Genomic DNA, 14,877 nt, shown 5'->3' with positions numbered 1-14,877 from the left:
CCAGGCGGGAGGCGCTCCCGGCATACTCTACTGCGCTGTGGATGTGAATGGGTTTGATTTTGACGTGGCACCGTGACTACAGGACATGTCAGCTTGTGACTTGCCTGCACCTGTCATTGTAAAAAAAAATGTAAGCCTGTTTTTCTACTTTCAAAAACAAAAAAAGGTGTAATTGGTATTTACTGGCTCATGTTGCTCATATCCTCACAAGAATCTCGGGAGTGCTGGAGCCGGTGTCTGCTATCACCGCATGGCACGTTAAAAAAAAACAAAAAAAAACACTACTACGGATTTGAACCTCGGACCTCTGATGTGTGAAGCAGACACCAATCAGTAGCGCCACCGCACCGTTTGCCATGCGGCCTCATCTCGCCCCCCGGTGTGTGTCTGCTGCATGGAAAGTGTTACAAAAGCCATTTGAAGGGTGTAAAACTTTAGGTAACAGGACCGCCGTACTAGGGGAAAGTTCACTCGCCGTGTCCAACGTGGATCACGTGACTGAACGCCCTGTCGGGATTGGCCGACTGTGCTTTCACAGTCGAGTGTGTCCAAGTTGTCGTCTGCTCGTCTTGCGATGCTTTTGAATAAGGTCAGTGGTTGTCCTGTTTTTGTTTTGTTTTTTTTTTAAACGGTGTTATTGTGTACATTAGCACAACCAACATATCCGGTCAATTTGAGTCAAAAGACGGTGCAAACGAGTACTGGGTAATGTCCGCAAATGCCAGCGAAGGAAGTCGGTCGCGGGCTAACGTTAGCTTGTTTTTAACGTCTGTTTTGACGATGTTTGACGTTCAAATGGATTCTGACAAGTTGTATTATACACCTGATTAACTGAGGTCATGTTTTACATAGTACAGGACTGAAATGTGAATACCACCGCTTCCAGGTACTTAGAGCAGGGGTGCGCTGCGGTGTCGCCCGGCTCCAGAGCTCCAGTGCCGCGGCCACCGAAGCCAGGACTTCAAGCGAGCACTCGGCAGCGGCTGCCGGCTTCTCGTTTGGTGAGTACTCTCGACATCTTTGCTTAATTTAAACTAAGCGTGTTTGTCCACTTTGTTGATTAGTTAATTTCCACATTTGTCCAACATAGTTGGAGAAGAGGCAACTAGAAAATCTCATACCCATTCGGAAGTCTGAAAAGCCAAAACAAAGGAAAATGGACTGAGCCAAAATTTCGTTTAAAATTGAGACCATACATAAACTAATGGCGACAATTGGCAATTATTGACATGCCATGTTAAATAAACCCTTGCATATGATTTTAAGTTTGAAAAACTGCATCTTAAAAATATATTGTTTCCTATTAACTCATTCGTCTCATTTTACTTACTGCTTCACACGTCCTATGAGGAATTAAAAGACCTCCTGAAATACTAAATGTGCATAGTAGTTCTACCCATAATAGTGCATACTGTTACCAACTAAGGAGGTGTTAACTTTAACCACTGTCAACAGTGGTTTGGACCTTTATTTGTATCATCTTGAGAAGTTGAGCACCCAGTTTTCTCTGGCAGTGACCTCATGGAGTGGAGCTTTGCAGTGACACCTTTGGCTTCACACCTTGACTTTATATTCATCGGAAGACTTAATGCTTTAAATCAAATGTTATTTCTGAGAAAAGCACAATCTTTGGAACAGTTTTTAACAACCCAGCAGTGAGAGTTTTTCACCTTTTAGGCCTTTTTGCTTTTTCCATCTCGCAGAGCTCACAGATCAACAGCGGGAGTTCCAACAGCTAGCTCGCAAGTTTGCGCGTGAGGAAATTCTCCCTCACGCGGCACAGTATGACAAAACTGGGGAGGTGAGTCTCTTCCTAAACATGGTTTGTAAAACAAATTATAGCGTAACAATTTGACGTGAGAGCATTTGTTTTTGCAGTACCCAGTATCGATCATCAAGAAGGCATGGGAGCTCGGTCTGATGAACGGTCACATTTCAGAGCAGTATGGTAAGTTTGAATGGTGAATTTAATGTTTTATTGTTTTTTTTAACTGTTTTTTTGATTTAAAAAAAAAAGGTGGAATGGGCTTGTCCATCTTCGACAACTGCCTCATCACGGAGGAGCTGGCCTACGGTTGCACAGGGGTGCAAACTGCCATTGAGGCAAACTCTCTTGGTGTAAGAGCTCTTCTTTAAAACAATTGTTTGAGTAATGAAGCTGGTTCCTAAGACCCTTTGCTTTACAGCAAATGCCTGTTATCATTGCTGGCAATGAGGAGCAGAAGAAGAAATACCTTGGGAGGATGACAGAGGAGCCTCTTATGTGTGTAAGTATGTTTTTAATTTTGAAAAATTTGCAGTGGAATCTTTGAAGTTTTTCCCTGAATGAATGCCCGTTGACAGCTGGGATAGGCTCCAGCACTCCCCACGATCCTCGTGAGGATAAGCGGCCAAGAAAATGGATGGATGGATGGATGGATGAATGAATGTAGTCTATAATGGAACCCAAGTGGGCTCACTGACAACGCAAGAGTTTTGCAACTAGTTTTCATGTGAATGACTGAGTTTTGCTACAATTTGTATTATAGAGTACCAATGTCGTAATGGCTAATCGAAATTGCCATGGAACTCCTTAACTTGAACAGTAAACATTTTTCAAAAGTTTTCAAGGTATAGCGCTCGTGCACCTATGTCATAAAATCACGTGACTTTTGTTTACCTCGCCATGTTGTCGGTCAAGCTAAACATTGTTCAATGATAAGTCGGTTGGAGACGACACGGAAATATGTCTTGTAGCACAATGCCCAGTCTTGTCCGATACTGTCAGACATTTAGAACGTGAAAATAAACGATGCTACGTAGAAAAATTAGATAAACTTGGCATAGAGGATCCATTTTTAATGCTGAAATCGATGTTTTTGCCAATAAGAAATTGGACCACTAATTTGCTTCCGCTTGTCTTGGACAACCGGATCTACACATGGATCTGGTGAGTAAGTCGTCAAGATTTACATGGAAAAGTTTGAAAGCGTATAAAAGTCTGGATGCATACGTATACTTTGTTGCTGGATCGGTTCTCATCAGGAATATATCCCACGTAGTGACGGTTTTAATGGCTTTTAAATGTGGAAGTGTGTTCGGCTTCACTTTAACCTTTGCCGGAATCCATCGATCTTTTCAGCCAGTATTCAATGCAAATACCAATATTTAAATAAATGACCCCTGGTTTCACACATACTCTCATTCATTAACTGTGATTGGGGGGAAGGACGGAGTAAATGAAGCGAGCGCTACACAGGCGTGTATGTATTTTGGTTGGGCACCATCCATCATGTTTAATTGCTGAAATTCATCGATATTTTCTGGTCTTTTCACCTGGTATTCCATAGAACAATCTCATTGAATATCTGTCTCGTCTGTTGTGACAACCAACAGCACAACAAGTCTCGGGTATTGTAAATATTCTCCTCCAGTTCAATGTCTCCCACAATGTCGAGCAGCTCTGTTTGACCTGCAATATGGCGCCGTGAAAATGGTGACGTCACATGCACGAGCTCTATAGTGTAATCCATCTTATCACTGCCAAGCAGTACGAGTACAGCAATGATTACATTGTATATCTTTAAACTTGTCTATATTTTTGTGCCGCAAGGCGTACTGCGTCACAGAGCCTGGAGCGGGCTCGGACGTGGCAGGCGTTAAGACACGAGCGGTGAAGACGGGCGACGAGTACGTGGTCAACGGCCAGAAGATGTGGATCACAAATGGTGGCAAAGCCAACTGGTTTGTATTGTGGACTTAAGCTATGCGGTTGTGATTGTCCAAAAATACTGCTTTAGCTGTGTTATGTTGAATATGGTTTTCTGTTCCCAGGTATTTCCTGCTGGCGCGCACGAACCCTGATCCCAAGTGTCCCACCAACAAGGCGTTCACAGGCTTCATTTTGGATGGGGACTCGCCTGGTATTCAAATCGGAAGGAAGGTAAAATGTCAGCTTGGCATTAACCAGTTTTCTTAAGTATTTACACAAGTGCTAATAAGGACTGTCCTCCATTTATGCACTTTTTTTACATTGAATAACCTTAGTTGTCTGTTTTGGTTAAAATATGTCACGTATAACTGAAGTAATAAATAAGTATACAGATTTTTTTTTTTTTTTTGTCCCTCCCTCCCATCAAGCTCTCAATTCTTCAAACTACACAAAGGATAAAGAAATGATTGGTTATCATTTGTTTGATTAAGACTGTTCCAAGCATTTTTTTTAATCAATTAATTAGATTACTGCAAAAAAGGTTTTATGTAATTACTAACATGCATTTTTATTCAATTATGAGAGCTGGATGTCTTTTTTAAACTATTTTGCTGCTGAATGTATGGTATAAACTTTGTACAGAATTTAAGACAAAATTAGCCTTTGCTAAACACTCAGCAATTGTGATTAGCATTAGCGTCCTAATTACATTTTGGGATTTTGAAAACAATTTCACATCTTAATGCTGTCTTTCAGTAGCCCAACATTGACTGGAACCAATATCAATGGTATAAACGTGTACAGTGGCCATTTTTTTTTTTTTTTTTATTGCTTTATGGCAGAAATTCTTACATCTTTCGTCCTACATACCTACTTGTGACACTTTGTTTCATCATGCATATGGAGAATTAATTTCCCCAAAGCAAGCGCTACCTTGATACCAACTTGGCAACTGTATATTTTTACAACTTCAACAGTCCTGCTACAATGCAATGGGAAATTTATTATCCGGTTTCTCAATTGGCTGGAAAATGTAAGTCTGTATTTTACTCTAATAGATTCCACGAGACGGTGACTGTAAATGAGTCACTTGAATAGTTCCTTGGCACCAAAGTTTGCCACCAGATGGCGCCAAAGCAGATGTTTTGACAGGACAAAAAACACCCATGAATAACTGATTAGTTTCACCCAAGAATGTGCAAAAGTGGTGTCCAGCCATTGCCATTCATACAAAAGAATTGTCACTTTAAGTATAAATTTTTTAATTTTATTGTTTTCTTCTACTTTGGTCAACCGCAGGAAATGAACATGGGCCAAAGGTGTTCTGACACGCGAGGTATCACGTTTGAGGACGTCCGTATCCCAAAGGAGAACGTCCTGCTCGGCGAGGGGGCTGGGTTTAAGATCGCCATGGGAGCCTTCGACAAGACGCGGCCTCCTGTATGTAGGTTACGCCCAAGTCGTGTGATTTTTGTATGGGTGACCTAATTAGATGTGCTGATTGTTACACAGGTAGCTGCTGGGGCCACCGGGCTGGCTCAGAGGGCCCTCGATGAAGCCACTACGTACGCTCTGGAGAGGAAAACATTTGGCAAAGTGATTGCTGAGGTTTGTTCCCAAGTGTTATAAAATGTATGTAGTAGTGTATTCTTTGGCAGCAGAACAATGGTGAGGTGTGCCTTAGGTGTGACAGAGGAATTTAAGGTGGAGGTGGGACTGCATCAGGGATCAGCTCTGAGCCCCTTCCTGTTTGCAGTGGTAATGGATAGGCTGACAGATGAGGTTAGACTGGAATCCCCTTGGACCATGATGTTCGCAGATGATATTGTCATATGCAGTGAAAGCAGGGAGCACGCAGAGGAACAATTGGAAAGATGGAGACATGCACTGGAAAGGAGAGGAATGAAGATTAGCCGAAGTAAAACAGAATATATGTGCGTGAATGAGAAAAGTGGAGGGGGAAGAGAGAGGCTACAGGGAGAAGAGATAGCGAGGGTCGACGACTTCAAATACTTGGGGTCAACAATACAGAGCAATGGAGAGTGTGGTCAGGAAGTGAAGAAACGGGTCCAAGCAGGTTGGAACAGCTGGCGAAAGGTGTCTGGTGTGTTATGTGACAGAAGAGTGTCTGCTAGGATGAAGGGCAAAGTTTACAAAACAGTGGTGAGGCCGGCCATGATGTACGGATTAGAGACGTGGCACTGAAGAAACAACAGGAAGCAGAACTGGAGGTGGCAGAAATGAAGATGTTGAGGTTCTCGCTCGGTGTGAAACATGTTGGATAGGATTAGAAATGAGCTCATTAGAGGGACAGCCAAAGCTGGATGTTTTGGAGACAAGATTCGAGAGAGCAGACTTCGATGGTTTGGACATGTTCAGAGGCGAGAGAGTGAGTATATTGGTAGAAGGATGCTGAGGATGGAGCTCCCAGGCAAAAGAGCGAGAGGAAGACCAAAGAGAAGGTTTATGGATGTGGTGAGGGAAGACATGAGGGCAGTTGGGGTTAGAGAGGAAGATGCAGGAGATAGGCTAAGATGGCAAAAGATGACACGCTGTGGCGACCCCCAACGGGACAAGCCGAAAGGAAAAGAAGAAGAAGAAGAGTAGTGTATTCTTTGGATAAGTTATAAATAGATAGAATGATTGTCATGACGTAACGTTTTATCAGCAGCGTAAAATGTTTTTTTTTTTTTCCCCCCCTGGCAGCACCAGGCAGTCTCCTTCCTCCTGGCTGAGATGGCGATGAAGGTGGAGCTGGCACGCATGGCGTACCAGCGCGCCGCCTGGGAGGTGGACCGCGGCCGGCGCAACACGTACTACGCCTCCATCGCCAAGGCCTTCGCCGGCGACATCGCCAACCAGGTGGCCTCGGACGCCGTGCAGGTGTTTGGTGGAAATGGGTTCAACAGCGAGTACCCAGTGGAGAAGCTGATGCGGGACGCCAAGATCTACCAGGTGGGTGGCTGTGTGCAATGGTGCAATTTGTTTTTTAGCAGTGGGACATCACATACTTTACTTTTAATTTTTTCCCCCTTTTCACTTTAATTTCCTACATTTGAAAACAACTATTTACTCATTAGGTTGTCAGATTTAGCTTTACTTAAGACGGAAGCTATTTCGTGCCGTTTTTTTACGCAAAGTAATAAAATCATGCATACAGTAGACTAAAAAAAATCTATGATATTGTGTAATTTCAGCATTGCTCTCCCAGTCTATTTAAAACTCTTTTGTAATGCTTTGTAATATTTGTTGCTTTATTTTTTTTAATAGATTTATGAAGGCACCGCTCAGATCCAAAGGCTCATTGTGGCCCGTGAACACCTAGCAAAGGCCAAGAAATGAACCTGCCGGATGACTTTTTGTATGAAAATAAAGTAATGACTTCGCATATAATTTGCCTTGCCATCACCTGATTGCCTTTCTTTGTGGAATTCAGAGAAAGTTCATCCAGTCGTTATGCTTAACTTGTTTTTCAGCACGTAATGCAAATGACATGCAAACATAGCACCGGAATAAGTTGAATTACAGCCCGATGTACGTATGTTGCACTGGGGGGGGAATCATGTCTGCATTGTTTTGCTGTGTCCATTGGTAATTTGTTGTACAAATTTGTACTTGTACAAATAAAGCCTCCTTGAGCAAAAACTTTTTTTTTTTATTGCATTTATGTCTGCTGCTCAGGCGGGCCCTGGCATGACACTCAAACTGGTGAGCATGACAACGCTGCAGACCACAGCCCTTAAAGCACACGTGTCAAACACAAGGTCCGGGGGCCAGATCTGGCCTGTCGCATGATTTTATGTGGCCCGCGATGGCAAATCATTTACCAGCTTTCATGATTTTTGTTCAAATCTGTACCAAAATTTAAAATTGTCGCATCATAAATGACAACGTTGAGATATTACAAGCATTTTTGTGTCACCAAACAATCGTTGAAAACCCCATTACTCTCGATTTCTAATTCCAAAACAAGTTCATGAATTTCACATGTAAATATGATGAGATGGTTAAAGATTTTTATGATTTCACAATCATAACGGCCCTCTAAAATGTGGCCCGTGACAAAAATGAGTTTGACACCCCTGCCTTAAAGGCATCCACACCAATAAATACTACAGTATTCTGCAGCAATTATTTGCTAAACTTTTCAATTTGTGCTTTTTTTCCAATCAATGAAATTATCTCCCATGTATCCAATGTGTAAGATGTACAATAACTTGGGGAAAACAAATCTAAAAATTAAATATATATATATATATGATTTATTCAGATCAGTCTCTGCAGACCATTTTTATTTCACATGCACTTCGTCGTTCAAGCTGCAAGTGGCAGCAAAGTGCCTTCAGTTTCCTCGCCTGCCTGTCACAGCTGTTGACAATCATCGAAGAAGAACAGGACGTTGAAGTGTGATCATGCGTCAATATTCAACATGGTAAAACAGAATTTATCTATTTTCTCGGATGTTTTTGATGCTGACATGTTGCTGGAATCAATATACGCGTCCGAATTGCTCAGTTAAATTAAGTTCGATCCTCTTAAATTGAAGTGAAGGCAGCAGCCAAACATGGTTAGCATATGGGGTAGCTTGTAGCGCTAGTAGAGTAACTCTTTTTACAATGAAACGCCTTGGAAAAAAAATACTTATAGACTGCAGCGATGCTGTACATTATAAACGGTTCTCGTGTGTTTCAATGTCAGGGCACGCAAGTGAAAGACGTCTTCATTAGTCCCGACGCCCCCCGCACGCTTCTGCTGGACAAACATGCCGACTATATCGTCGCATACGGCTGCAAAAAGGACGACTATGTGAGTATTGAACAGCATACCTGTATATGTCATCGGTGATGTGGCAGAAAAAGGATACCCCGTTCAAGATCAAATCAGAGTTTTGAGTTGAGGTTTTAATTTGGGTTTTCTATTGACAAATATTTTTGAAAATTGATCATTTGGAGACATTGTTTAGCTTTTTTTTTTTTTTTTTTTTTTCAATTTACGTTTGTGTATTTTATGTATTGTCCGTCTGGAATTCTGTTCCGTTTTTAAATAAAGTGGACATTTAAAAAAGACATTTTTTTTAAAAAGATGATTCATTGATCTCAAGACTGGATAATTGATGCAGCCATTTATTTTTCTGAAGTAAGTGAATCTTGCAGACGAGGCAAGGCAAGGCCGCTATTTGAAGAAATATTGTGTGCGAGCAGGAGTACACGCTGTCCGAGTACCTGCGCATGAGCGGCATTTACTGGGGGCTGACGGTGATGGACCTGATGTCTCAGCTTCCTCGCATGAACCGCCAGGAGATTGTGGACTTCATCACGGCGTGTCAACACGAGTGCGGCGGCGTCAGCGCCAGCATCGGCCACGACCCGCACCTGCTCTACACGCTCAGCGCCGTGCAGGTAACAGTATACACACACACACACACACACGTGTGATCTCCTGATTCATGTTGACTGTATGGTCTCACCGCTTTTATTTTAATTAATTTTGTCCCCTTCCTGGGTAGATTCTGTGCTTGTATGACTGCGTAGATGCTTTGGATGTGGACAAAGTGGTGGAGTACGTCAAAGGATTGCAGCAGGACGACGGCTCTTTCGCGGGAGACAAATGGGGTACGGGACCTGTCGTTAAGTAATAAATAATCATCAAATGAGTCGTCATGGCTTAGTCATTCAGGAAAACATTGGAACAATATGATAAGTACAGTTACATGAGTAAGGGACGAGTCCAGTGTTAACATGGCACATTAATAGTGTAGTGAAGGCAAGGTTTGGCTTTCAGATCAAGGCAAGGGTTTCAAACTGGGTTTTCAAGACAGGCTTCAAGTTTCAAATTAATTTGAGTCTTGAGTATTACAAACTCATGCGCACGTGAGATCAAAAGCTGTAAAAAAAAAAAAAAAAAAAGATATTTCATCTGGATTTACCTGGTTGCCACCTGTCATGAGGCCATCTTGTTTTTTGTTGATCACATTGCATCTTCCCTGGGGAAACATTTTGAATCAGGAACTTGTGGAAGCCTCTTTTCTGAGGGCCGACGTTTTCATTTGTTTTACCTCCACAGGGGAAATCGACACGAGATTTTCCTTCTGTGCAGTGGCCACCCTTTCATTGCTGGTGTGTATTTTTATGCTATCCTTCTTTAGCGAGCACAAGTCGTCAAACATAAAATGACCCCACCACCACACATACACACTCCACTCCTCTCCCAAAAAAAAAGGGCAAGATGGACGCCATCGACATGGACAAGGCAGTGGAGTTCGTCTTGACCTGTATGAATTTCGACGGTGGTTTTGGCTGCAGGCCTGGCTCGGAGTCTCACGCCGGTCAGGTAAGCAATGTCCTCACTCCTCGTTGTTTTCATTTCACGCAACCGCTCGTCCTGCCGCCCGGAAATATTCTGACGCCTGTTGTTGACAAACGTTCTGAAACAGAATGTAAACCCAGCATGCGGTTTTTGCAGATTTATTGTTGCACAGGCTTCCTGTCGCTGACGGGCCAGCTGCACCAGCTCAACGCCGACCTGCTGGGCTGGTGGCTCTGCGAGAGGCAGCTGCCGTCGGGGGGCCTCAATGGGCGGCCTGAGAAGGTTTGATTCCCGACCTGTCTCCCTTGCGTCATCTTTTATACCGTAATTCCCGGCCTACAGAGCGCACCTGGTTACAAGCCTCACAGAGCACATTTGTAAAGGAAATACCATCCATCCATTTTCTTTGCCGCTTATCCTCACAAGGGTCATGAGGAGTGCTGGAGCCTATCTCAGCCATCAACGGGCAAGAGGCGGGGTACACCCTGAACTGGTTTGCCTGCCAATCGCAGGGTACTAAAGGAAATACCATTTGTTACATACATATACACCGCAGCTTTGTAAAAGCCGCAAGTGGCCACATTGAAACCTGCGTTGAAACACGAGAAGAGTTTAACGCTAACGCTAACACTGCCGGTTAAAATATCACTTACCGGTAAATATCACCGAGACACGCCAGTAACACAGCAGCAACAAGCTAGCACACTGCTAACATAAGCGCAGTGCTAACAGGGCTGGTAAAAGTCACTTCCTCGGCACATATATTCCACTGGTCTCATTCTTCCCTTTTCCGCTCGAGTGCCCCCTTGCGGCCGTCAGAAAAAATTGATAAATTAGCCGCATCACCGGATAAACCGCAGGGTTGAAAGCGTGTGGGGGAAAAAAGTCGCGGCTTGTCGGCTGGAAATTACGGTAATCTGCTTTTAGTGTCGACATCGCTTTGTTAAATGTCCACTTCGATACTTGATTAGATACATGAGCTGTTCATAATATTGTCCTTACCTTAATTAACTACCCTGGTCAAAATATCAGAAAACGTTCATTAATCCTAAACATATGGTCAAACCTTAATCGTCCAACTAATGTTGAAAGATGGGAAATTCTAACCTCCCCCAATTTATTGTTGTGTACATTTGTTTCTCTTCATTTAAAATAAAATATTTTTAGGTGATTAAATTAGGTCATACTGGTCAAACGAATAGTCAGCAAAACTTTATCAATTTGTCAATGAAAGAGAAAAGAGTAAAAATAAAAGTTTTAAGGTATGTTATATCTGAATATGATATGGAAATTACTTCTTAATAAAATAAACTACTTTTTAAAAATGTTGCCTGTATTTGATGAATGAACTAAACGTTAGGTAAGGTTTAAAATTTATTTCTTACTGAAAAAGTAGAATAAATTCATTATGAATGCCATATGCTTCCAGCAAAGCATTGTGGGAAATTTCACATCTCGTCCCCCGCAGCTTCCCGACGTTTGCTACTCCTGGTGGGTGCTGGCTTCCCTCCGGATCATCGGCAAGATCCACTGGATCGACAAGGACAAGCTGCGCTCCTTCATTCTGGCCTGCCAGGATGAGGAGACGGGAGGCTTCGCCGACCGGCCGGGCGACATGGTGTGCGCACGAGTAACACAACTTCCGCCGCGTTACCATCGCTAACGGTTTTATTGTCCACAGGTGGACCCTTTCCACACGCTGTTCGGAATCGCCGGGCTCTCCCTGCTAGGAGATGAGAAGATCAAGCCGGTGAATCCCGTGCTGTGCATGCCCGAGGACGTGCTGCAGAGGCTCGGCCTGAAGCCGGAGCTCCTCAGCTAGCCGCTGCGTCTTATGCTAACGTGTGCTGGCGTCTTACCCTTGTACAGACACACACGGAAGTAGACATTCCTGTATGCGGTGACTTGCTTTGATGATTAGTTTAAGGGGAAACTTATGGAAGTAAATATGTGCAAACCAGGATTTGAATTTGAAATGCCACAGAAAGCAGGATTTGAATTTTACTGAGCCCCTAAATGGACATTGGGGGGAAAAAACCTGGTTTCTCATTGTAATGAGTAAGTAGTCCATTGCATGTGTACATGTATAAAAGACCCTTATTCCTGATTCAGGAAGCTACCGCTAGCAGCTAAATAAACTACGACTACCTGAACGCAGGAATCTACTATCGGGTAAATAAGCTACGACCCACAAGTAAGCGTTTTTCGACACTCTCATTGTAATGAGTAACTTACTCATGAGTAACTTCCTCAGTTTAATGAAGGAAGTTACTCATTGCAGTGTGAAAATGAGAAAGTTACTCATTACAATAACAAAGTTACTCATTACAATGAGAAACCAGTTAGTTTTTTTTCAATGTCCCTTTAGGGGCTCTGTAGAATTTGAAATGTAAAGTGGTCATATTTTCAATTGTTGTATTTCACTATAACTTCAATGTTAACAATTCAATTGGCTCCAATTCGTTGCCTAAAATTCAGCGTCTGTAACACCAGGCAGGGTTACTTCAGGTCAGAACCGAACACCCAGCCAATCCAATTAGGCTTTCTTAGTATGTGACATCACGTGAGTAAGAAAGCGTAATTGCGATTGGCTGGGTGTTCTGCATGGTGGCACAGATGGTGAATTTTAGACAGCGAATTGTAGCAATGATTGAAAATGTGATCACTTTACATTTGTTTTCTGTGGCATTTCAAATTCAAACCCTGGTGGCACTTATTGCCCTCCGTAGAATCTTATCATGGAATGTTATTTGAATCCAAACACTCGGACTTGTTCGTGACACTTTACTAAAACACCTGACCTACGTGGATTATACGGTTACAGAAATGATGAATTGTGACCTCAGCGTTGTCTTTCTTCCCAAAATCGTATAGTGTGAATACAAATATGTAACTTATTTGTTTGCTGGAGCAATAAATGTCAGATGTTCTCATCAGGGAGTTTTGCTTCTCTTCGGACACGTAGTGGTAGATTGCACTGTTTCCTTTGTTTATTGGATATTTCTGGTAATTGATGTAATCATGATAGTACTGGACATAGTCATGGAAGTATTGAACATACAATCATGGAGTTGAGGACATGATTGTGATGGATAGTAATACTTGTTGGCATAGTCATGATAGTAATGGAGCTTAGTGGTAATATTGTAAATTAGTAATGAGGCACATTTTCATGGTAGTGATGAATATGCAACACGTGTTATCGATTCCTACTCATTGTAGAGCTATACAGCAGACCCGCTATTTCCGGGGAAAGCAACCGGGCTCTGTGATTAGCAAAAATCTGGACATAATTGACATGAAAGGGGGGAAAAAAAATACTCATAATTTTGGAATATCACCAATAAGCAGGGTTCCGGGGTCCTCTCTAGTAGGCGTAACTGTTGATTTTCTTGTTGCAGACTAATAAGAGCACAAGAGGATGAGGATAGCTAATTGACGGCTAATAAATTGCGCATTACCGTCCTTGTCAATCTGACGACAAAGTTGTCGAATCACCACGCATCATCCACATGATCTTCTTCGTTTCCTTTCGGCTTGTCCCGTGAGGGGTCGCCACAGCGAGTCACCTGTGCATAGATTACAGCAGGGGTGTCAAACTCATTTTTGTCGCGCGCCACGTTGTAGTTCGGGTTTCTCTCAGAGGGCCGTCATGACTGCGGAACCATAAAAATCGTTTTATCGCCTCACCATATTGACATGGGAAATGTATGAATTACTTTTGGAATCAGAAATCAGAGGTAGTGGGTTTTTCAACTATTATTGTTTGGCAACGTAAAAACGCTTGCAATACTTGAACATTATGATGTATGATATGACAATTTGAAAATTTGGTATGGATTTGAACAAAAATCACGGAAGTTGACATATGTGATTTTCCTCCGCGGGCCACATAAAATCACATGGTGGGTCAGATCTGGCCCCCGGGCCTTGAGTTTGACACCTGTGAATTACAGCATTGGGCTTTGACAAGTTTGGGACACCGCTGACTTTTCATTGCTTGTTCTTATATATTTGTACACTGTATGTGTGTGTGTTGCTGGTTGTTTGCAGCTGCCAAAGCCCAGCGGCTCTCATTAGTGAGCGAGGAAGCAGAGGAGGGAAGTGGAGCGAGAGGCGTGAGTGATGGTGGGCGCTGGATATTGAGGGAGGGAGGGTACGATGGATGTCCTCTTTTTGCTTTGTTTCCCACGGACAAAAACCAGCGATTGCACCGAGCCATCCTTCTTGTTTTCTCTATGCGACGATACAGCAATTCGATAGCGCTCTCACGGAGTGTAACAAACAGGCAAGTGGTGGTGAATCCAAGTACATAACCCGAAAGTGGCCAGTAAGAGGTTTAGGGCTTCAAATTAGGGATTCGGGACAGGGTTGGGGTTTCAAATTACTGGTAAAAGTTTAAAAAGGGTTTGAAATCATGATTGTGGTTTTAAGACAAGGCGACGCTTTCAAACATGTGTTGGGGATTCATATTGAGGTTTAAAGGTCAAGTGTCATGCCTATAAACATTCTAAAATAGATATTGGAATGAAAAATACTTATGACATTATTCACTTCAAGGTCTATACGAAAAAATAAATAGTAGCGGAGAGCGCGTCATCCATGTGCAAAGTTGCGGAAGTCTCAATTGACATTCAAGTTGGTAGCCATATTGGCTGCATCGTGACGTTACCCCGGACTTTCACCATTGAAAACACTTTGTGGACCCTGTGATGGGAGACGAACACACCCCTTCTGACACGGAAGCTCTTTTCGAAGAAGAGAACATCTCACAATCGAGTGAAGCGACCGGGGCAATATCACCCTATCGTTTCGATCCATATTTAGATGATATGCGGATCACGGCCAAACTGCATGCGGCCAAACCACCTACACGCCCT

At 42.9% G+C, this 14,877-nt stretch overlaps 2 protein-coding genes across 2 annotated transcripts; both read left to right on the top strand.

The window, feature by feature from the left end:
* Positions 1-89: 89 nt before the first annotated feature.
* Positions 90-7,342, top strand: acadm (acyl-CoA dehydrogenase medium chain). Its single transcript, XM_061840199.1, has 12 exons — positions 90-589; positions 887-1,001; positions 1,704-1,801; positions 1,879-1,948; positions 2,018-2,118; positions 2,187-2,267; positions 3,593-3,723; positions 3,814-3,922; positions 4,991-5,131; positions 5,204-5,299; positions 6,398-6,646; positions 6,962-7,342. The coding sequence occupies exons 1-12, from the start codon at positions 575-577 to the stop codon at positions 7,031-7,033; spliced, it is 1,278 nt and encodes a 425-aa protein (XP_061696183.1). The 5' UTR covers positions 90-574; the 3' UTR covers positions 7,034-7,342.
* Positions 7,343-7,986: 644 nt separating this feature from the next.
* rabggtb (Rab geranylgeranyltransferase subunit beta) lies at positions 7,987-12,930 on the top strand. The gene is made up of 9 exons (XM_061840282.1): positions 7,987-8,123; positions 8,390-8,497; positions 8,893-9,090; positions 9,198-9,303; positions 9,755-9,807; positions 9,911-10,021; positions 10,154-10,279; positions 11,466-11,615; positions 11,679-12,930. The coding sequence occupies exons 1-9, from the start codon at positions 8,121-8,123 to the stop codon at positions 11,817-11,819; spliced, it is 996 nt and encodes a 331-aa protein (XP_061696266.1). The 5' UTR covers positions 7,987-8,120; the 3' UTR covers positions 11,820-12,930.
* Positions 12,931-14,877: the final 1,947 nt, after the last annotated feature.

The sequence above is a fragment of the Syngnathoides biaculeatus genome, chromosome 13 (assembly GCF_019802595.1).
Source record: "Syngnathoides biaculeatus isolate LvHL_M chromosome 13, ASM1980259v1, whole genome shotgun sequence".
In the NCBI taxonomy this organism is placed as follows: domain Eukaryota; kingdom Metazoa; phylum Chordata; class Actinopteri; order Syngnathiformes; family Syngnathidae; genus Syngnathoides; species Syngnathoides biaculeatus.
This window is presented reverse-complemented; position numbering and strand designations above follow the sequence as displayed.

Excerpts from the sequence above, each read along its gene's own strand:
- acadm (XM_061840199.1), top strand. Across the intron at positions 1,949-2,017 it reads TCACATTTCAGAGCAGTATG|GTGGAATGGGCTTGTCCATC; the intron begins GTAAGTTTGAAT and ends TAAAAAAAAAAG. Across the intron at positions 2,268-3,592 it reads CAGAGGAGCCTCTTATGTGT|GCGTACTGCGTCACAGAGCC; the intron begins GTAAGTATGTTT and ends TTGTGCCGCAAG.
- rabggtb (XM_061840282.1), top strand. Across the intron at positions 9,091-9,197 it reads ACACGCTCAGCGCCGTGCAG|ATTCTGTGCTTGTATGACTG; the intron begins GTAACAGTATAC and ends CTTCCTGGGTAG. Across the intron at positions 10,022-10,153 it reads CGGAGTCTCACGCCGGTCAG|ATTTATTGTTGCACAGGCTT; the intron begins GTAAGCAATGTC and ends CGGTTTTTGCAG.